Source organism: Amblyomma americanum, chromosome 9 (assembly GCF_052857255.1).
Source record: "Amblyomma americanum isolate KBUSLIRL-KWMA chromosome 9, ASM5285725v1, whole genome shotgun sequence".
In the NCBI taxonomy this organism is placed as follows: domain Eukaryota; kingdom Metazoa; phylum Arthropoda; class Arachnida; order Ixodida; family Ixodidae; genus Amblyomma; species Amblyomma americanum.
The window spans coordinates 111,762,989-111,786,577 of NC_135505.1; the positions used below are offsets into that span (position 1 = coordinate 111,762,989).

Sequence of the window (23,589 nt, forward strand, 5' to 3'; positions counted from 1 at the left end):
CTGTTTATTCCGCTTGGCGATGAGAGGAGAGAGTGATGGTAAAGTGCATTCATCAGGGTTGCTGGGGTGCTCCCTCTCCGTGCATGCCAGCGGCTGCAGGTGTGCTCATCACTTTGCTGGATCATATCAGTGTCAATATATAGCCATGGTCTACGCGTTGGAACATCCGTGAATCTTTCTTGCATAGTACGATGTAGTTCATGGCGGCTTCACGCCATATCCCTTCCGACCTGGGCCATTGCAGTGGCTTATTAGTTATGGTGCTCGGCTGCTGATCTGAAAGACGCGGGTTCGATCCCATCGAAATGCCAGAGGCCCATGTACCGTGCTATGTCGGTGCACGTTAAAGAACCCCAGGTGGTCGAAATTTCCGGAGCCCTCCACTACGGCATCCCTCATAGCCTGAGTTGCTTTGGGATGTTAAACCCCACAAATCAACCAACCAACCCACTGACCTCAACAAAAATGATAGCTACACACCAAGTGGGATGTTCGTGATAACCCACTGCACTGTTTGTGGCCACCAAATGCAGGAGGTTTAATAGAATCTGAGTCGGGGGATTTTATGCTTCTAGTTTCCAAGTGGAAGTACTGCTTAAGCGAGTACATCTTATCCAGGTTTTACTGTAGAAGGCAGCTATGCCACCTTTAAATTTGGATCGAAACGAAACTGTTGGGGTGTAAGAAAGCATGTTTGACAGCAGATTTGTTTATAGGGTCACTGATTCTTCGCATTGTGTACTTGCCTTTCTGAATTTCTGCATTCTGCATTTCTAGGCCGCACTTAGTGCATTCGTAGTCTGTCAGACAATCCAAAATGTTCAGGTTAATGGGTTTTTGAGCTACATAAAGTGGAAGCAACCTGAAGTGGAGCATTGCGCTTCATGATTAATTACCTGCTGCTACACTGGAAGCTCTGGCAGCTCGTCACATCAGTTTCAGCATACACACATGTTCACATACCTCCAGCAATGTAACTTGAGTATTGATAATCAAAGCTTGTCTCCAGCCACCGGAAACACTGGCCCCAAGGTTGTCGCGGTGTTTGTGACAGCTCTTAGAGCATTGAGCGATTTCATGAAGGGAGTCAAGTTATCACTTTGTTGTGTAAAAACACGCTTCATACTTATTGCTTCAGTAACTACCTTTTAGGCAACCTTATGTGTAGTTGCAGCCTTGCTCGAGATGTGCATCTGTTGTTAGTGGTATAAAAGTGCTGTCTCTGTACCTCTCTTTCCAGGATATGAGAGAAAGCACAGGCATTGACCTGGAGAACATAGTGTACTACAAGGACGACACTCACTACTTTGTGATGACTGCTAAGAAGCAGAGCTTGCTGGACCGTGGAGTCATCATCGATGTAAGGAGGCCCTTATTTTTTTCCTTGAAAATCACATTTTGTCTGTGTGGTGCACTTTGTGGTTTCTTGTAATGAACAGATTTTTTTAAATAATGAAAGGTGAGCCACAGAGTATACATTTTACTAACTATTGAAGGTACAGTAATCCCTCGTTATAATGAAGTCAGTGGGACAGCGAAAAAATTCGTTATAAGCGGTAATTCGATATAAGCGACCACCCGAGAAAAGCTAGAGCAGTCGAGCTTTAATTGCGCCCCAACTGCGAGGATGTCAAAATACAATGTATTCAGGGAAGCAGAACTTTATTCAGGGGCAAAAAAAGCAGTGAGCTTTGTCTTTTCTTACCGGTGTGCAGCCCCTGCTCTAATCTGACCAAGCATTGCACGAGGCCGTGGTCGCCGCCCATGCATTCAACCTTCGGGATATACTTCGAATTGCGAAGGCAGTGGCTGCTTTTATGGGGGGAGGCACAGTAGACTACAAGAGTATCGCGCTGGAAAGCGCCGCAAGTGCCGTGGCTCGAGTCTGAGGTTATGTTTGTTGTGCTCAAAAAACGATTAGCCGCTCATTGTGGGTATGCAGCGCGATCGTGAAACCCAAACGGTTTTGCAGTAGGGGCTTTACATGATTACTGGGCAATTTTTTCCCCGAGGTGTGCAGCCGTGAAGTTTGCAAAGTGAGAGCTTTTCGGCGCATCGCTGTCGATGACACTGTGCCAAATCTACGGTTCGTGTGCCAGTGTTTGCGCAGCGTTGCGTCCGCGCCATTGACAAATGTCTAGGAACAAAACTCAATGACCCTACCACGCATTTACACCATTTGTTTATTCGGATGGTACGAATTGAGCATGACCGGCTCGAGAAAATCGCCGGGGAAACGCCACGGTTGCGTTGACCCACCATGTTGACAGCCAGACTCGCTGCTGGCGACACTCGGATTTTTCGTGTTTTCAGCAAGTTATCGGTCGATTTGCACTGTCAAAAGTGCAACGAAGCTAGGGGCGGTGTTTTATATTGCTATGGAGGTCGGTTATGGTGAGTGGCGAGCAAATTTCTGGACCGGCTTCCCCAAAGTCGTCTTGCCGATTTGTTAACGAAGCTCCTCGCGTCGAGCACTGCAAAGAGCATGCGACCAGCCAGCAGCTCGACAAACACCGTTGTTCACACTTGCAACCGCGACCTGTGGGTCGCCTCCTCGTTTAAAAAGAAAACTCTCAGGAATGACGTTGTTCGCGCGCTTTTGAGAGTTCTGTCTGCTTTGGCCGATGTGAAACAATTAGGCTTAGCGACGACTACGGCAGCCAGTGAGCAGCTCAGTTCGTTGCCCGGCGCGTCCGCAGTCGGCGTCGTTGCCGAAAGCTCGCCGAGCTCGCTGATTGGTTAAGCGGTTTGTGGCGTTTCAGCGCCAGAAGTGCTCTTTAGAGTGGTAAAACTTTGCTCATTGAGCGCACCTTATGGAATGCTATGGTGAAGTCAGCCCGCGGTCTTTAGGCCGCTTTTCGGCATCCAAGAGACCGTGGTTTTCTGGCATCACAAAGTGTCAGGAAAACTTTATTCTTGTGTGGACTATATCACGGGGGACGTGAGCGATGTGATTTCGAGCGAGATTAACGGTTCGGGCATGCTGCACCATGGGATTTGACAGCTTCCGTTCACTCTGCTGTTAACAGCTGGGGGCACTCGGCACTCGCTTGGTACCCATAACTAGGCAGGTCATCGGTCGTAGGTTTGCTACTTTTGTGGCCTCTTCTGTACCTTCATGAGACTAATTCGTCGGTGGAATTAATTTGGCACTGCACGTGCAAAGGGGCCACTGCCGCCGAGCGACGGTGATGTCTCTGCTCGCCACTTTGCTCTAAGTGGGTCAAGGTCTTCACGCACTTCGAGTAATGCGGCTTAAAATGCATGCATTTGTTTTGGGACCAGAAAAAATTTCTAATAAAGCGATATTTCGAATTAAGCGATTTCGTTATAACGAGGGATTACTGTAGTTTTTCTTGTTGGACCCAGTCTTGCTTGTTCCAACTTCCATATCACACAGCAATGTATCAAACACTTGTCAGCTTCTGCTGACCCGGAACAACTGAACAGTTTTATTCAGGTGGACTTTTGCATCGTGGCTGCCGGTGTATAGGTTTAGCACAACAGCTGTTTTATTCTCCAGCGGCATAGAAGGGGAATTGCTTTCATTTGTGTGCTTTTATTTGCACAATTCTAAGGCAGTCTGTTATTTCGCTTGACAGCCTTCACCTACTGAAAAATAACTTGTGTAACTGTTTAGACTAAGCACCTTGGTAAGCTGCTGAAGTCGCAAGTGTTTTTTTTTTTTTTTTTTTTGTCGGCAGGACTACAGCGATACAGCACGGCTATTATCACCTGACAACGTGGACCGGAGTGCACTAACAGAGTACGCGAGGGATGCTGCTGACTTCGCCACGGGCTATGCGCTGCCGTGCCTTGAGTTTGCTGTCAACCACTATGGGCAGCCGGATGTGGCCATGTTTGACTTCACCTCCATGTATGCAGCGGACAATGCCAGCCGTCTTCTTGAACGGCACGGCCACTGGCTTCTGCAAGGTCTCGTCGGAGACAGTCTTCTGGAGGTTGGTGCACCCTGCTTTGTCAGTAGCTGCTTTTTTAGCCCTGCATGATCAGACATGTACCTATAGAGAGTGCGCAGGGTTACCGGCAGGTGGCCTGAACATTGTTTTGTGGGGGTATGTGCTGGATGAGTCCTTAATGAAGGAAATTTATATAGATCAAATGTAGAGGAAATATGAGACAGTCATGTGCAGTGAAATCTCCTTAATTCGAAGTTCCGGATTTATCCAACTGATGCTGTGGTGTAGTCATCATTAAGTGTATTAAAAACACTTCCCTTGATTAGAACTATCCGGTATTTGAATAGATGTCCAGTGCCTTTTGAGTTCCAATAACTGAAAGTCAGGTGTAACAGTTAGTGGGAGATGTAGAGGTAACGTTTTGCTCGTTTGCATTTTGCGTGTTATGACTCAAATGCTGATTAATGTATACTGCCGCGTATAAGTTGACCTCTTTTTTTCTTTCACACAAATGACCACCCGAATTTGGAAGGCTATTTGCGAGGTTTAATGCAGTTCTGGCCAAGCCATGGATAGTTAATGTGTATATGTTTCAATTGTTTATAAATTGAAAATTATAAATTGCTTCAATTTGTTTCAAATGTTGGTCTGTGTTTTTTCACTGCAATTGACCTTGCTGAGAAGATTTTCTTTTCGCTGAATTAAATATATATAAATAAAGTGTTTATATGCAAATTGGCTCAGCTAATAAAAAGAATAAAACTACATTATTTGCCTCGCGCTGACAGTCACTTTGCTGGTCAAGACGGTAGGTAGCGTGAAAGTAGACACCTGGTAACTTCCAGAGTGTGTGTCGCACTACATTCTGAAGCTATGGGGCTGTTGGCAGTTTGGTTTGCCGGTTACTATGCTAGTTAGTCGGGCTGCACGCAAGTGTGCAAAGCAGGAACTTATGCCGTTTTATCGCAGCTCTGCTGGCCCTGTGATTGCGTCATTTTGTGTCTGATGCTTCAAGCTATGTGTGCAACGTAAACCCATCCCACGGGAAACTACATAACAAAGAATGCGCTAAAAACTTACATCTTACATCTTCCCCCTTTGGCTAGCCAGGGCAGCAGGAAGGAATGTTTACTTATATTTGGGGTAAACTTTTTTTTGCCCAGAAAAGGGAACAAGTGTGTGGGGTCAACTCAATCATAGCAATATAAACTTGTGTGGCGAGCAAAGAAAGTGGCCAGTGTAGTTATCACATTATCTTTGGCGTGATAGCTGACTGGCCTTCACAACTACACCTCTATTGCTGCTACTATTTCTGCAACTACTCCTATAAGTTACCAGAGAAGCGTTTGCATAAAGTGCTCTGGTGACTCTAGAGTGTCATTTTCTTGCACTTAGGAATGCTTTATGAAGGAATGCTTTCTGTGTTTAGTACATTCAAGGCTCAATAAAGCATATTAGAAAAGCCACATATTAACTTTTTCAGAAGCGTTAACTTTATTAAAGTGAGGAAGTGTTGTTTTGTACAGCTGTCCGTAATGTGCTATATCCATTGTTTATTAAATCAAAGAGTTCATAAAATTCAATCTTTTAAATTCACAGTTTTTTAAGATTCCCGCAGTCTGTAGTAGGGAAAGAGAATTCACGGTTTTTTAAGGTCAGTAAAGATTACCGTAATCTGTAGTAGGGAAAGAGTTAGTAGTATTTGCTGGACAAAATGCCTTTGACCTGACTTGTCTTGAGTTTCTGTGGAAGCCTAAAGGTTGGAAACCTGTAAACCTGTTCTCTTTTCTTCCCAAACACAATCAGCCATTTTGGCCCACGGGTTCTGGTTGTGCTCGTGGATTCCTGAGCTCCTTGGACGCTGCCTGGATGATGCGCTCATGGGCGATGAATCGAGACTCTCCACTGCACGTAAGCTTGCCTTGCCTTCCGCTGCGTGGATGCAGATGAGTTATTAGAATTTGTTTTGCATTTATTTTCGTGGTGAATCATAGGCGTTCAGTAAGCAATTATCATTGGGGAATATCATCACAGTACTCATCAGTAAGGTTCAGTTAATGCAAAGACGGTTTCTGTTTCTCAAACTTTGAAACTGCTGCATATACCAGCTTCGTGACATGTGGCAGTCCGTGCCAATAGTTTTTGTTGAAACGTATGTCTGGCGTGGGTGACGCATTTTATCAAACAGCTCAGCTACTAACTAAAGTCAAAGAAGGCTGATATTTTGGTTCTTGTATAGAATTCTTGAACCCTTGAACAAAGGCTTCTCATGAGAGAGAGAGAGAAAAAAACTTTATTGGCGCCAAAAATTGGTCGATTCAGCGGGACCCGGGTGTCTTCATGTTGAAGTTCCAAGTCTTCCAGGGGTGGTGCCCTTATTCCAGGGCCCCACTCAGTCTTGCAACCTTATACGCATGCTGAACCAGTCCTTTTTGGACCGCCAGCACGCTGCTGGTGAGCAGGCTCTCCCACTGTTCCGCATTGGGCTCTTTTAGTTTATGGAATGAATAATTGTTTTTACACTCCCATGTAATATGGTATAAAGTGGGGGTGGCTCCACACCACTTGTATGTGTCTGCGTACTGGTTCGGAAACATTTTGTGAAGTATGTGTAAGTTATGAAAGCTTCCTGTTTGCAGTCTATGCCAACCGATGGCCTCATATTGCGTTAATAGCTGGTGTGGTGGAGGATACGCTATCTTCTGTCCTCTGTAGTGATTTAGGATTTCCGCATACGATGGTTCCACCGTTGTGGTGGGCTCATGAAACCCAGAATATCAATTGCTTTCTTTGACTTTCTTCAGTGACTAACTATCACTGCTTTCTGTTAGCCATTCTGTCATCACTATATGCCACAACTGTACAAGCTTTCTAGCTCAGATGAGTTTGACGTTCAGATTGCTTACGTTTGGGCAAGATTTTGCAGCAGCCAACAAAATGTTCGCGCTGGTGCATGGAGACGTACAGTTCTACGTAACAAGATGCACTTTATCTCTCTGAGAGTCTCTAAAAAGCCTTACTTCCTTTTTTTTTCTTGGTGTTGCAATGTTTGATTCTATGCCTTGCCCCCACTAGGAGTATTTATTACGGTCACCTCAATGGTGCTGTTGTATTCCGATGACATGCTCCGCATTGAGTTTCAATTTCAGCTTCAGAAGAAATGCTAGAATTCTCCTTAATATGTGTTGAATGAACTGCAGTGGGGGTAAAAATTACAAGTGAATGGAATGAAAGCAAGATAATACAGGAAACTGGCATCACGAGCACTGACTCGTCACTTCCTGTCACTTCCCATCATTACTGTTGTCCTGGTCTGCACTTTCATGATGCCAAAATATAAATTAACCCAGTAATGTGTTTTGGGGATGAAAAAAAAATTGAAAGGGCATTCACATAGTGTGACACACCGCTGTTAAGGAGTGAAGGTCGTGTGTAAGGTGTTTAATTTGCTGTTGTCACATGACTAAGGGTCACTGGGACATGGGTTTAATAGGTCACACAACTTATTTAAATATATGACCAGGTAACTTATTTATTCATGTACCCAGGTCACATAACCTGGTCTTGAGATGGAGTGACATTTATTTCGTGCTAACTACGCACGCAGTCTCCGCATAACAAGCCTTCTAGAGGTAACATTAAAAAAAACGGGAAATGACAGTGTTTCACCTTGCCAGTTGTGCAGTTTTGTGTGGTAATCAGCATTGTCAGACCCGGACCCGCTTGCTTTTTCCAGGTTCTAGCGGAGCGGGAGTCCATCTACCGACTGCTGGCGCAGACAACACCTGAGAACCTGAGCAAGGACCTGGCCGAGTACAGCCTGAACCCGAGCTCACGCTACCCAAACCTGAATCTGCAGACGGTACTGCCCTCGCAGGTGCGGCCCCTGTGCCGCACAGACACCGAGATCAAGCTTCCACCACCAGGGCCACGGCTGCTCAGCGACATGCAGCGCAAGCGAAGGCGCAGAGGTCAGTCAACCCACAAGATTTTTCCGTTGTCTTTTTTTTTTTTTTGTTCTTCTTTCAGCTGTTAGCTGCCATCGTGCTGCGTCAAACAGTTTGGTAGTAAATAGCACCGGGGTTCAACTGGAGACAAGCCGATCACCTGCAGTGTTTCTTCACTTGTACTGCCTTTCCATACCAATACAAAAGTGCAGCTTGTTAGTACAAGACCAAAACATAATCTTCAAGGTTGGACATTCTCGTGAATGTCGGCAGAATTGGGCCAACTTATATTAGTTTTCCTTTGATTTTCCTTCATGCTCTGTGCTATGGGTCTCTATGCCTTCAAAAGTGCTAGTTGCATCCTCCACATGTATATTCATGTGCATACATGGCTAGAGTGTGTGTTTAAATTAAAAACATCAAGAATTTTGTGCTTACTCGGCCGTTGCGAATAAAGTGTTGAGTTAGACGAAGCAGCTGTTTTGGAAGACTGTTCACGGCATCATTCTTGCTTCACAATTTTGAGGAGGTAAATAGGCATGAACATGTTAAGTGCTGCGTGATTTCTCAATTACATTTTAAATTTAGATAGCAGGACTAGCATGCAGTTCATAAGAGGCGCATAGAAAAGAATGGTGAATTATTACATGTTAATGATCTCATGAAGATGTGCTTTTTTAGTCGTTTTCTGTAGCCATTTTGTGCGATTTAATAGAGCCCAGTTCAAATTGATTTGCTTTCCCCTGAGAGCACGGACTCCTGCTCCTATTCGCTACAGTTACTTTCCGCATGGGGATTGAGGCTCCTTGTTGTTTTGCTTATCCTCGTTTTTCTAATTTTCGGTGTTACTCGCCTGAAATGTGTCAGCATATAAGGGGACTTGCATGCCCTACCCGCTGGGAACAGTAGCATGCAAGTGGGTCACGAGGCAGAGCTGTAATAAACTTTTTTTTGAGAACATGCATCTCTTAAAAATTCGGTTGCGATAGTATGTCTTACTCTCATGTACTTCCTATGCTCTTGAAACATGCTGACACCTAGTGTCTGTGGCACGCAACCAGCTGAAAACAAGCAAAGACATGAGGCAGCACTGTGCATCCAACTTTACTCGTGTGAATTGAGTTTACGCTTGGCTCTAATCTTTTTCAGCCAGCGATTGCCCACCTGTTCAGTGTTCTGAAGCAAACAGAGGCTTGTTTGCATTTGCTCATGCACATCGCCTAGTCTAGTAAATTCATTCCGCCACCTCATCAAGATAGACCTCTGACCATGTACGTTCCTTTTGCATTTCATACTCTGGTGCAGAATCCATCATCCATCCAGATGCCTTGCTCTCGTGGTGCCAGAGGCAGGTGGCACTGTACAGCAAGATCAAGATTGAGAACATGACCTCCTCGTGGAAGAATGGCCTGGCACTGTGCGCCATTCTCCACCGCTATCGGCCTGACCTTGTCGACTTGGATGAGCTGTCGGCTGTGGATGTAGCCACAAACAACCAGCAGGTGAGCGGGTGCTTGTCAGCAAACAGAAACCTTGACAATGCAGATCGGGCGAGGTTGTGAATGCAGAAAAACATAAAATAGCTTTTTATAGCGCTTACTGAATGAACAGGCGCATCTATGCATTGGTGCGATTTATGTTTGGCTCTGTTTTTGGAAAAACTGTTGTTTGCTGTTGAATGTGACTTGTACACTGGAACGACTTGTTGTCGACTGGGAAATACAGTTGTCCAGAATTACGGGAAATACAAAATTAAAAAATTATCATTATTGCCACTGCATTCAAAGCCTGCAATAGTCATGTACAGTGAAAGGGATTTGAACAGTACTGTGCTTGAGAAATCTCTTCTTAGTTAGACGTCTACGACTGTAAATATATTTTTATACAAGGTCATCAATACACTAGTAATTGCATTTGTTGCCTGTTCTCAAAGCTCTAATGGGCAGGAAAGTGACAGGGGAGGTTATGGCTTTATCCAGAAATATTTCGGGCTTCAAGCTGTCACTATGAAACTGCTCCCACCGTTCTGGGCATAAGTGACCTTGATTCAGAATGTCTAGCTGAGTTAGTGAACCGTCTTCTCCCATGGCCCAGGCCTTCGACATCCTGGAGCGTGAGTACGGCATCCCACCTGTCATGACTGGCCAGGAAATGGCAGACTGCGCCGTGCCGGACAAGCTCACCATGGTCTCGTACGTGTCCCAGATCTACGAGACCTTCCGGCGTGAGATTCCGCAGGGACGTCCTGCCTACAAGGTCAGCAAGCTCATCGAGGAGAACCAGCCGCCACCGACAGCGCCGCTCAACCTCCTAGCCAAGCTCACCTCCTCGTCCTCCCAGAGGCCCGCCAGCAAGCGCAAGTCTACAAGCGAACACGAACCGGCCAGGGACCGCAGTGAGGGCCACCGCCGGAGCAGGGTGTCCATCACCAGGAGCCGGCGGGCCCGCGACCGAGTCGCCGACATTGTGGCCGGCGGAGACGCAGCTACTCTGAACCAGTACCACAAGATTCTCTCAGCCATGGACAAGGAGTCCTTTGGCAAACGAATGCAGGCACTCCAGGAGCAGCTCGGCAAGGACTACAGGCCGTCATCTCGTGGCAGCCGGGGCCGGAGGAGTGGGCACGTCTCTTCGGCAACGGAGGACGAGAGCAGCTCGGTTACCGGGAAGATTCCACGTACTGCGGTAGAACAACTCCAGGAACAGCTCAACTCCATTGGCAAGCCCGTTCCGGTGAAGAAGCGGGAGCCCAAGGTTGGCCGCATTGGCAAGGATGAGTGGAACGTCAAGATGCTAGAGGAGCGTCTCAAGCAGCAGCAGAAGAGGCAGAAGGAGCCCAAGGTTGAGCCCGAGAAGCCGCAGATCTTGAGGGACATCTTCGAGAGCAAGCGAAGCACCATGGATGCGCGGCTCAAGGCTGACGGCAAAGAGACTGAAAGTGACCGGGCCCGCTTCACGAACCTTGATGAAAGGTTGCACAAGTTGGACCGGCAGCTCAAGGAAGGGTCGCTAGATGTGGGGAGGCGAGGGGCAAACCGGGTGGCAGCTATGGCAGATTACATCGCCAACGTCCTGGATGCCCAGACTGGACTGAGAGAGAAGAGGCCTCCTCCACCACCACCTGTGGTGTTGTACCGCAGCGATGACATGGATGGCGCTAAGACGCCTCCACCAAAGAAACCGGCAGTTACGCAGCCACCTGTGTCTAAGCCAGCACCTCCTTTACAGCAGCCAGTCACGACGCCAGCGACGACTAAGTTGACAGAGAGTGCCGGGGGTGCTAATGTTGGTGGCTCTGTGAGTGAGATCTGTTGTTTCTGTCACAAACGGGTGTACCTCATGGAGAGGTTGAGTGCGGAAGGCTTGTTCTTCCATCGGAACTGCTTCCGGTGTGAGTTTTGCCAGTGCAGTCTTCGGCTGGGCAACTATGCCTATGACAGTACCACAGCCTTCAAGGGTAAGTTTTGTCTTCTTTTACAATGTGCATAACTTGTGCGACCTGTGCGATGCTATCATTAGAAACTACACAATTCGCTGTAGACACACAACACACTTATGCTATATGGTTTATCTGTTGTGTTTTTATTGTCTTAGGTTGTGCAGGTGTCACATACACAACATTTACACAGATGCTTGGAGCATGTGGAGTTTTTCCAGCCACTTACATGAGGTGTCCTCGATTTAACATGACATGCTGCGGCAGTACATTGCTACCAAATGATGTGGGGAGGGGCGGCATTTGGTGCCCTGCTTTTGCCACTTGCAGAGGCAGAGAATGTGTCTGAGTCAGAGGCTCACAGAACAACAAACGACACAGAGCAGTTACAGTTCACTTAAGAATGCATGCAGACAGTTATCTCTGAGAGAGATTACATAATATACGGAGATTTACAGTAGCAGAATACAAGAGAGAGGCAAAGAACAATGCATATCATTCACTAGGTATTGCAACAGTCTGTCTGCCCAAAAATGCTGAAGTGGTTGGCTCAAAGAAGACATCAGACTGGCACACTTTCCTCCGCTGGTCCTACTCGCCAAGCTGGGATGATGTTGACCGGAGAGTCATGGGGTAGTGTTTTCTTCAAAGCACCGTTCTACGGTACAGACTTATTACTGGCATTGCATGTCTGTTCACTACTTAACCACAAGATCGGGCGCACACAAACATAGGCCTTGACCATGTAAATGCCCTTTCAACCTCCTGTTGGGGCATGCTTAGTGACTGGTCAGAGAAGCTGTGTGTATGAATCATTTCTACACTTTCACGGCTTTGTAGTGATCTAAAGAGGGCGTTGCAGCCACGCAGACAGAGCTTCGGGCTCTCTGGTATTAACCCGAGGAATTCGCACGGTGATTCTAGCTCTTTCAATGTCTCACAATGATGCGCTTCCGCTCATGGCATGCAGGTACCTTTAATATGCGCTGATTTTTGTTAAAATAGGTCAGAACATTTGGAGTTTTAAATCATGCGCAGATTGAAAGCATGAATGCAATAAAAATTAACTGACCGTTTAATGTCATAGTGATGGGTGCTGCACAGTGAACCTTGGATGTCATTAAAATTTGTTTCTGGCAACAGTCAAAAGCTTAGTATACCGTGCGAGTGTAAATCCTAAAACCTGAATTTTTCTTGTGTTTGCCTTGCTTTGCTTATGGAGAGACATTATTTTGTATTGTTAACTGATGTAGGAGATCATATGTCACCTGTCCAAGCTCGCACTGCAATAAACACAGTGCCAGTATAACTTGCAGGTCCATGCATGTATATTGGAATGATTTCACTGCCAATTTTCTGCAAATTTTAGCTACAGCATTGTAGGATGCTTGAAAAAAAATAAATAAATCTGTGCTGAGGGAACTGTGAAATGTAGTCCTTAAATGTGTGTAACTGGCAGCAGCTTGTTAGTTTGAATTCCTGTATTCCATGTTTTCAGTGGTCAGCAAGGGTGCACATAGATTTCACATGTGCATAGTACATGTGCAATTAATAATTGTTTTTGGCTGCATTTTAATCAGCACATAAGTTGATGTTAAGTATTAAAGCAATGCAGACACCAAATTATTAGTTGCATAATTTATTCTTTGCAATGATGCTTAAGACAGTATGCATGGACCAACAATTGAATTTCTTTTTTCACCTGTTTCGGCTTTAACAGCCATGCGATGGCTGTGACATCACAGGTCACTATTTGTCACGTGAGGCATGAAAAAATTGCTATATAATTGCTACTTCGTCATTTTAATTCACTACAGTGCTAAAGCCAGCCTTCTTCAAGAGCCAGAATTACGAGTGAAGAAGCAGTGATTGTATTTCGCTTTCTTTATACCTCACATGGCCTTTATTTTCGTTTGACGTCATAGCCATCATTCGTCTGTTTAGACCGAAATGTTCAGGTGAAAGAAGAAAATAAATTGCAAATTATTTAGTGGTCATAGGTGAATGTCACATGGTGATCCATGCGCCATTAAGAAAGAAGAAAACATCCTGCCAAAATTTGGCATCTATACACCTTTAACAAAGCCAGTTTCTTCAGCAGTCCTTGCATATTTTGTCACCAAGCCCTTGGCATCAGTGTGGAGTTAAGGGGCCAGTTGGCACAGCGAATAACATATTTTTGTAAATGTGCTATATTCACAGCTTAGTATCCTTGCTTCAGCTGAGCATGTTCTTGGCATATGTTTAGCTTGTTTCCTTCCAGTGAAAGAAAGAAAAGCATAAATACAAATTCACCTTCTAGATACAACATCATTGGCATTTGCCATGTTGTGTAGTCGCTTTCATCAAACAAATGAGATAGTAAACAAAGTGACACTCTTCTTAAAGGAGTATAGACACCTAAATTTTGGGTGCACGTTTTCTTGTGTGTAATGATGCATAAGGCATTATTATACATGGATTGCCACCTGGTATTCACCTATGACTGCTAAATAATTTATAATCGCATTTCTTTTTCGTGCTGTTTCGGTTTCAACAGCCGAATGAGGACTGTGACGTCAACGTGTACTTACAGGTCACGTGAGACATGAAAAAACTGCAATATAATTGCTGCTTCCTCATTCGTTGTCATTCCGGCTCTTGAGGAAGGCTGGCTTCAGTGCTGCAGTAAATTAAAACGATGAAGTAGCGATTATATGGAAGTTTTTCCATGCCTCACATGACACGAAAGTACTCTTCGACGTCACAGCCATCGTTCGGCTATTGAAACCGAAACCGAAACAGCATGACGGCAAAAATTTGATTATAAATTATTTAGCGGTCGTAGGCGAATATCACTTCGTGATTCATGTGTAGCAGTGTCTTCCGCATCATTGTAGAGAAGAAAACATGCCATTAAAATTAGGTGTCTATATTCCTTTAAGTGCTCTTTATTTTGCGCACATGACAGGGATATTGCTTTTCATGTACTATATTTCTTATATATGTTTGTGGTTGTGCAGCCTTCTTGTTTGTATGCATTGCTTTTCTTTATTTTTGCTTATGTTTCCTCAAAGATATGCCATTCCAGCATGGGATAGTTGGCATGTTTTTGTTTTCTAACCTTTGACATCACACCTTGCCACAAAGATTTAGTGTGTGTGTAGCAGATAGTGGGCTAATTGCACTAGTTTACAGGTGTCTGTGACCACTCATAGCTTTGTGCATGTAGTAGAGGCTGTTGTGTAGAACTAAACTGCCTTATATAGTTCAGAACAAAGTAATGAAAACCAAACATGTTGACAGATTTGCCTGTTTGGTTAAGTGTGCCCCCATGCATACTTAGACGCCAGCTATTGCCCCCAGTCACCCCTGAAGAAGGAGCCAAGCCGGCATTGAAACGTTGTGTTCTAAATAAAGTTTTTGGTTGGAGATGTGTTCATTATAGGAACATGTTTATTAAAAACATGTTATAAGAACACGTTATAATGTTTATTATAAGAATAAAATAATGGATGTAATGAAACAAACATAAGGCCTGCTGATTCTTGAAAGTCCCATTGAAAGCCATGCACCCAGTACCTCGTTTAGTTGAAGAGAGACTATTCACTAACAGGAGCACAAATAAATATGTACAAGAAAGATTGAGGTTGAAACTGTAGAAAGATCATAGTAAGCAAAAAAACGAACAGGGATAAGTGTTTTTAAAATTGATCAGTACATAAAATTCATCCGCAGCTTCGTGCACAAGTTTGTGGAGGTAAGAGATGTTTAGGTGCTGCATTATTTTGTGCTATGTGTATATATTAGATTATGACATGTTATGTTATGTTCTGTTATTCTACACTGCGGTATGTGGAGCTCAGTTTCCTGAGAGAGAGAGGGTTTTCTCAGGGTTCAGTTTCCTGAAGCTGCTTATGAAGGCCATAGTGAAAGGACCCTTGTTAATTTCGACCACCTGAAGTTGCTTATCATGCACTGACTTAACACAGCACACAGGAATCTTTGCATATCTTCCTCATGATTGAAATGAGGCTGCCATGGCCTGGATTTAATCCTGCAACCTTGTACTTTGTAGCGGAATGCCTCAGCCATCGTGTCACAACAGCAGGTCTTTTGTAGGAGATAGTAGCGGCATTCATAGAACCTAGTGGATTCCATTTACGACTCTCTGGTGACAGGAGCAGTATTTTCAAGCTACAAAGTGCACACCATGCCAAATGTGAATGTGCAGGTAAGTTCTACTGCACGGCGCACTTCCGCATGGAGAGGCCCAGTCAGCGGTGGCAGGAAATGATGAAGCGGAAGCAGGCTTTCCTGTCAGCTAATCCCGAGCCACCATCACTGATGCCTGCCAAGCCGGCCACTGTGGAGGACTCCGGCAGCGCGATCCATGGACGGCGCAGTCCATCACCACCCCACGGAGGTGCAGGAGAGGGCATGGAGGACCCCACAAGGATGGAGGAAGTCCGTTCACCTCCAGCTGGAACCGACGCGGGTGTCATCACCTTCCAGGTGTGTGCGGAGTGGCAGCATAATAGTCTTGCCTCCTTACTGTAATGGTCATGCCTGGTGAGAAACATCATTACACCAATTATGAGGATAGCAATGGTTTGTACTCATGCTAACAGTTTTTTTTAACAAGCAGTGACGTTATGATAACTTACCAGTGTTTGAAATCGTCATCATTGTTGGAGTAGGGCTAACTGAAGGGAAATGAAGTGTCAGTATAAATTCCACTTCCTTAGTATCATTATATAGGCCTTAGTGGAGCTGATGCGAACTTCGTATTGCAGTGTTCTTAGTACCACATTTTCTGGTATACAAATTGCACCTGCTTATAATTCGTGCCCACCCTGCAAGCTGCAGTTTCCCCAAAAAAATCTTAAATAAGTTGCACGGATGTAAGACACACCTATTCATTTGGTAAGCAGTATAAAAGCATGCTGAGGACCCCTTAGTTACAGGATGTAACGAAAGTACACACTTGTGGCGGCCACTATGCGGAGACAATACTCGAGCTTTGGCCAGCGTAGTGTCTTACCACAGTCGGTCTTTTATGTTGACTTTATCAGCCTGAGCACCCTTTTGGCTTTTTGTGAGGCTTAGTTGTTTTTTTTCACACGTCGAACTGCCTTCTTGAAGCTCAGTTCCTATTCTCCACTGCATGTTCAACAGGCACACAATTTGGATTGTGCATGGTGGCTCTGCAAATGGAATTAAAGCTGATGAGACTAACGCTGTTATCAGAACTTGTGAAAGTATTCTGCCCACAAGATAACATTTTAAAAATAATTAGATTTTCTCCTCTTTTGCATGTTAATTTTTTTTAAAATGTAGTTACTGCACACAGCAAAATATAAGTTATTTCGCGCCAAGGCTGGTGCATAAATAGATAAATTCTACCATACAAATGCTCTCTCACCCTCCCACCAGGGCACGCATTGCCATTGGTTGGTTGAGGAGATATTGTTCAGAAGGTTTCAATCATCTTCCCATGCAAGGCATTGCGGCTCCTGAGCAAAGTGGACAGGGCATCACTCAACACACAAAGCTATGCACTCTCTGCCGGTCAGTGGAGGATTTTTCTTTGTTGTTCTCACACTTTCTGCGGCATGCACGGGCAAGTTTGCACTAATGTTGTGCCGGCTCCTTAAAGCTGGGCCAATTTTTGTGACACCTGTTAACTGTCTGAACATACAGCGAATAATAATTCCTGTGGCACTGAACACTTTTGACCTAGGGTGTGCATTTGTGTGGAGGCCATTGTAGTAAATTGCGCACAAGGGAGACCAATCTGGATTTGTGACAGACTCGGAATGTGACCGGTAAACAGCTCTTTTTTAGTGCAGAGTAGTGACAAATCTTTTTTTTTTCTGCAGCCCAAGACATACAAGACACCGCGACAGCTGTCGGCCGAGGAAATGGCCACGCTGGTGGATGTGGACAGTACGCCGGAGCGGGTGGAGTTTGAGAACACGCTGGAGCTGCTCTCCGAGGACGAGCTGCTCACGAGTGAGCTGGAAGAGGAGGAGCTGGCCCAGAAGAACCTCGGCGCCGTTGAAGTGCCGACCAGTGACGACGAGTACTCGGACTACAGGTATTGTGGGGTGTGCCTTTCTTGCTGGCCATTCAGAGAAGTTCGCTCCTGTTGTTTACGGAACACAGGTGCCGTTGCGACAAGAGTGGCTTTTCAGTAGGGGTGTGCAAACAATTGGAATTTTCAATATGAATCAAACATAATTGTTTTTCAATACATGTTTGACTCGGGAAATAAATACTCGGAAAACTTCCAGGTATTCAGCAGCAACTGAATACCACTGACCTTGATAAATCCGGCCATCACGAAATAACCCTATTTCAGCGAATGATCCAAAGATCGAGTTGAAATGGTCGAGAAAATAATGTAAAAGCATGTACTTTGCTTTCTTTTTCATTGTTTATAGCATGGACCAGTGATGTTCCACAGCTTATGCCATTGAATACTGCTAGGCATGGGCCTTATGTGAAACTCTGCAAGTCAGCTTTTCCACATACCTCAGTCGGTCAAAACGAGATGGCCGACCAGCGGCTTCGAGCAATTGCAATGTGAAAGTGCGCGGTTTTTTGTTTGTTCCTTGTTTGTTTCATACTTCTCGCTGACACCGATGCGTTCGTTATGTGGTATTCACAACAGTTATAGTGAGAGTTCCGGCATCTTGTTTTAGTCATCTATGGTAATCGAGAAAGCCCACTTGCCAAATTTTGCATAGGGCTCCCAAAAGGAGACATAGTCTATGTGTCATAGGTTTTGTACAAGGCAAGCAATTGCGTATATATCCCACCTATAGCCCTTGTACCTCTGTCTAGCACGTAACAGCAGTTGCGATGACGAAGAAACAACGCATGGCGCACGTGCTGCTAGGTGACACATGCTTCTCTACCCCTGTGTTTCATTTCAGCGCATGAAAACGGCCAATATTCTTTGCTCTGTAGCTGTGATGAAAATTGCAGTCTTGAAAACCTAAAATGTGGTATGGATATTAATAAGGGCGAGCTACAAATCTGTAAAGAAATGAGGAGCCTAATTCTAATAGTTTAAAAGTTAACTGCTAGATTTTAGTTGATTAACTTGGTAATTAACACATGTAAGCTATTTTCTGATGGTCATCACCTATGAATGTACTGCACTGAAGACAGCACTGTTTCAACTGACAAGATCTATTTTTAAAAACTACTTACAGTGTTGGATGAAACACTCTGTATATGTGTCCTGTGTGGACATTCTAAACTGGTAGTATCAGAGAGCTCTGCTTCACATTACATGGCTTGCCTTTGTCTGTCTGTTTAAGGGGTGAATGTTGCCCTCGTTCATTTTCTGTCACCTGACTGCAGCTCTGACGAGGGCTCCGAGTCCGAGAGCCTAGTGGAGGAGATCGAGCACTCGTTGAACCTGGATGACACACGGCACATGGCCGAGACATGGCAGCGCAAGCATGCCTCCTCTCTGGATGTGGCCGCCACCCAGGATGAGCCGGTGAGCCGTGAGATGGGCAACGGTGTCGCGCCCCAGAGCCCCACAAGGTCTCTGGGAGCAGATGATGAAGAAGAAGGAGACGAAGAGGAAGAAGAGTCGAGCACCGAAGGTGCGTTGTTCTTCGGTTGGCATATGTTGCGTCTTGATTGACAACTTGCCGGGTGTGTCGAGGAGTGGCGTTCAGGAGGCGAAACTTCGTATATACCAACACCAGCCTATGACATAAACAAGGTGCAGTGGCACTGCTGTAGCTAGTTGGGTGGGGTTTAGAGCTGGGGTTATGGTCCACAGGATTGCATGTAAACAAAAGCTTTTAAAATAGTTTTGTGATTTCACAGTGTACCTGTAAGGTCAAACCTTACAGGTATTCTGTGAAATCACAAAAATGTGAAATCATAAAACTGTGAAATCACAAAACTGTAAAATCACAAAATTATTAAAAAGAGGATCCTTTTTTTAACAAAAAGCAGAATGTGAAAGAATGGAATGGGATTTTTAAAGCCAATGTGCTTTTTAAACACCACAACATATGCATGCTCGAGTTACCCTGATGTTGGAGTACCGAGTGGGAGTACAGATGGTAGAAACAGATGTCCACAAAACTTTCCAAAATTCTCATTTCACATTGCACCTAAGAAGGCGTTCATTTGCAAGTGGCTTGCAAGTACTTTTATGAAGAGTCTGAAATAGTGTGAAACATCATTTCGAAAATGATATATTTTTAAAAGTTACGATAAATGTGTCTTATGACACCGGGCATTCCTTCCAAAACATCTGAGCGCTCGATCAGCTGGGTGTTTCTCTAGATTTAGCAAGCTACTCGAGTACTTCAATATGCTGCATGAGCTACATTTTCTCGCAAATACATTAGTTCAAACTAGACAGCCTAGACAGCTCTAAATGGAAGGAAGTTCTTAAATGAAATAAGCGAACTGCACACAATAGCACGCTACAGGACCGCTGATACCTCTAGTTGCCTCTGGTTGACCTGGAGCACCCCCACGTTTGTAAACACGCAGTTAAGCCGTTAACTCAAGTGTGAGTGAACAACTAGATGCCTTCATTTGTAAGAGGCACTGATAGATGCAGATTCAATGGTGGCACCAGTCAGTGTAGAAGGCAGCCTGTTCACGACAAATTAATTTTTTCCAGTACTATTTTGAATTACATGTAAACTTAAGATGTCCTCTGTTACTCGCTATAAACATCATAAAATTTGTTGCTCCTATGGTGCTACGGACCACTAGGCTCATTTGCAGACAGTACATGCTGACATCTTTTTTTTTCCTTGTGATAATTTAACTAACTGAAGGTTTCACTCTAATAAAACAGTTCAAGTCCAGCATTTTCTCGGACTGTCAGCTTCAGACCAAGGGTCATCTTTTCTACACCCATGCACCAACAGTTGAACTGTTTGCAAGCACAGTATTATTTTGCGCATTTAACTCATCTGCCATATTTTCTAAACATCACGTAAAAGCCTGTCTTATAATATAAGGCTCAAATTTTAAAGTTTGAAGCCATTTCATCTAAACAAACTGTTTGGAGTTGTCAGGGACTTAATATTTCAAAAACAGAAAGCTGCAACCATATTAGGAAAAATGAATCCACCGTACAAGGGATGGAGAAGATAAAATGAATGAGCGTCGGTCCAGTGGTAGTTAGTTGAGTACTAAGCAAGGCTCTGTTATTTCTCCTCAAATTACTTGAGTGAAATTTGTTCTTGGGATGAGTATTGCTTCTAGCTTGCAAGTTGTTGCCTCTAGGGGGCAACACACATTTTTATATTGGCGTGCTGTATTTGGTGCCAGTCTTTTCATGACTTGGTGATCATTGTTCTGTGGTGTTCAGGCGAAGATGACTATGATGAAGGTGAAGAGGAAGAGGACGAAGAAGACGAGACAGAAACTGAGACTGGTGATGAAGACGCAACGAGTCAGGATGTCGACAGTGATGAAGAGTACAGTCCACCCGAGATCCTCTCCGATGGTGAGTCAGAAGTTATTTTGCATACTGTTTTTGTGTCAAATGGATGCTTGAGAAAAAAAAAACGAGTCATGTTTTTGTGCCATGGGGTTGGCTCGTACACAGCTGCGAACAACATCCAGCTGGAGTTCATGGTGATGTCACTTTTCTTCAAGAATGGCAAAAAACAGGAATGTAGTTGTTTAAAGGGAAGCTGAAATGGTTTTCTGAGAATTCGGGTTTATTGAATAGTTCGTATCTATGAAGCTTCTAGGTAAAGCATGCAAAGTATTTTGGCACTAGCATTTAAAATGGTGCCATAGTCGTCGATTTAAACCGCGACGATGTTCAGGCTTCTCTTCACTTTGTCGGAGAAGCCTGAACGCCTCTTCGCTATATTCGGTGATTAAGCCACAATTTCAAATACCAGTGCAAATTGATTTCGCAGGGTTTATCTGCATTTCTTACCGAAATCTAAAACCTGTTCAGTTGTCCTTTAAGGAACAGTTTGCAGGTGGTGAAACAGCAGGTGTCTTTGAATATATTTATGCTAACAGCTTAAAATATATGCTGGGAAAAACCTTATAATAATGCATTGTAGTCAGTCATTCAGACATGCAAGGGATGTCAGTTTTTTTCTTCCAAATGCCTCGCTTGTAACCGGTATCCAAAGAGCTCTTTGCTGTGTGTGTATATAGCATTTAATGCTACATTTAATGCTGCCTCTTTTACTTTAGCATTGTTGCCTTCCTTTATTTTTTACCTTACCTCTATTCATTATCAGACAAGGTCAGTTTTCTTGAGTATTAAGGCTCAATATTTGTAAAAGGTCTCTGAAAAGGGAAAAGGAGATAAAATGCATTAAGAGTGTGCTAGTTTGATGTTGGTTAAGGCAGAACTCTGTTAATTGAAAGTTTTCTGGGTTATCTGAAAATTTACCATTGAACAAAAACTGACCATTGGTACTAGTGGACTCATAAATTTGTAGCTGCAGCTGGTCGTCAGATGTTGATTTCGGCTTTGCTGAACGCAGTCGTGGCGGTTTTTAAGTACAATGCTCATTTGAACAATGTTTCGCCCTTGATTTTCATTATGCTTTGTTTTCAATAGTTCCAAAACCCACTTAATTTGAATATTTAAAGTGGTCCGTCAGGCCTTGATTTAGAAGTCTACCGTTGAGCCACGTAGAGTTGAGCGACATCTGAGTAACGTGATTTAAATGTCACATCATCACTCCTTTCTTAAACTTCACGCTCAGAGCGAAAACAAAGCGAGAGTGTCTACACCTCTACATTCTTGCATTTGAAAAAAGAAAAAGCCACAGCTGCAATTTCGGCTTGCTTGAAGAAAACAACAGGCTCACTTGTGTGGGTGACTTCAACCGTGAATTTAATTAAGCTCACAGTCTTGATGTTCTTTTTTCTTTCTTTCTCTTTTTTTTTTCTTTCAGTTGTGACGCCTTGTTTGTGTGTTTCTTCTTTATTCAGTGCCGCTTTCGTTCACACTGTTCCTCTCTTCTTTCTCCTTTCTTTCTTCTTTCTCTTCTTTTTCCTCCTCTCCTTCCGTGCCCACCCCCACCGCAGCCTGCATGAACTATCTCTCGGGTGCACCAATTGCACCACGCCCCGAGTTAGACCGTGATCGTTCCGAGCATGAGCAGCATGCAGCATGCAGCGTGTCCTAGCTTCTTTTTGCGAACTGTGTGGAGCTGCTTCTGCTTCCTGCATTTTTGACCACTAGGCATTGCGTGTGAGGTCACATGATAGCATAGGGATGTATTTCGCAATTTCTTACTGCGCGCTTCTGAGCAAAATCAAAACTAGATCAAGTATGTGTAGTTGCTAAGCTGTTGCGGAGAAAAAAAATTTCTGGTCATTAATTATATGGCCATAAATTAATTTTTCGATGGTCCACCAAACATTAGTATACTAGCTTTTTGGAAAAGTAAACAAAATGTGTGCTTGCAAGTAGTTGAAGTTTTTCGTTAAGGTGTTGCCTTATATCAGCAGCAGACTTCTATCAAGAGAGTTTGTGCTGGTTTATGGCTGTTACTGCTATTGTAGTAGTTCCTAGTTTGTCACACGGTTGTGATGAATGCAGAGTTGGGCTGTCTCCGGGAGATGTTGGGACATTGGCAGCATTACCTTTCTCACTAAAACATGGCGAGATGCTTCGTCAGGAAAGCAGCTGCCTGAGGCAGTGTAGACTTGTTTGTTTATTCTTCATAGTTGTGATTTCGCGAATACTTGTCAGTGCGTTATGGAGGTGTGTAAGAGCTGAACCTTATTATAGTGAAGTTGAGTGGGATTTGAAATTGGTTTGTTATAACGATGTTGCTTTATCTTATTTATGCAAAATTAGCTGCACTATGTCAACAGAAATTCAGCATACTTCATTGGCCCCCAGCAAACTGGCACTCTGTGTTCGGTTTAAGGGGATTAGGGCTCCGAATTTAACGAGGTCCAAAACAATTGACACGCTCAACGTTATGACATTGGACTAAAAAAAAACGATGCTGTACAATATACAGGCTGGGAGGCTACACTGCAAAGCAAACCTTGTAGCAAGGGCTGCTGCGGAGCAAAATCATTTAAGCAGTCTGCTGATTTAATTCGTTGGCAATGCAACATAACACCTGGCCTGAAAAAAAACCTATTACACGCTGGTGTAATGAACAGGTCCAAGTAGCATTATTGAGGTCACTTGTTATAAGGAAGTTGAAGGGGACTGGTGATTACTTCGTTATAGCCCGCGTTGACCGGGCTTCCAAGGGGAATTGTCATTTCTTCGTTATATCCAATATTTCATTATAAACAGTTTCATTAT

The 23,589-nt window shown here is 44.2% G+C and overlaps 1 protein-coding gene across 2 annotated transcripts in view; it reads left to right on the top strand.

Moving 5' to 3' along the window:
* Mical (Molecule interacting with CasL) overlaps positions 1–23,589 on the top strand; it is a 66,099-nt gene that overhangs the window by 17,537 nt on the left and 24,973 nt on the right. For both annotated transcript variants that reach the window (XM_077636889.1, XM_077636890.1), the window contains exons 8-17: positions 1,241–1,360; positions 3,705–3,962; positions 5,727–5,831; positions 7,657–7,891; positions 9,173–9,369; positions 9,962–11,324; positions 15,517–15,797; positions 17,165–17,382; positions 18,657–18,907; positions 20,650–20,787. In XM_077636889.1, the coding sequence (XP_077493015.1) occupies positions 1,241–1,360; positions 3,705–3,962; positions 5,727–5,831; positions 7,657–7,891; positions 9,173–9,369; positions 9,962–11,324; positions 15,517–15,797; positions 17,165–17,382; positions 18,657–18,907; positions 20,650–20,787 (3,166 nt within the window). The remainder of the gene's footprint in view (positions 1–1,240; positions 1,361–3,704; positions 3,963–5,726; positions 5,832–7,656; positions 7,892–9,172; positions 9,370–9,961; positions 11,325–15,516; positions 15,798–17,164; positions 17,383–18,656; positions 18,908–20,649; positions 20,788–23,589) is intronic.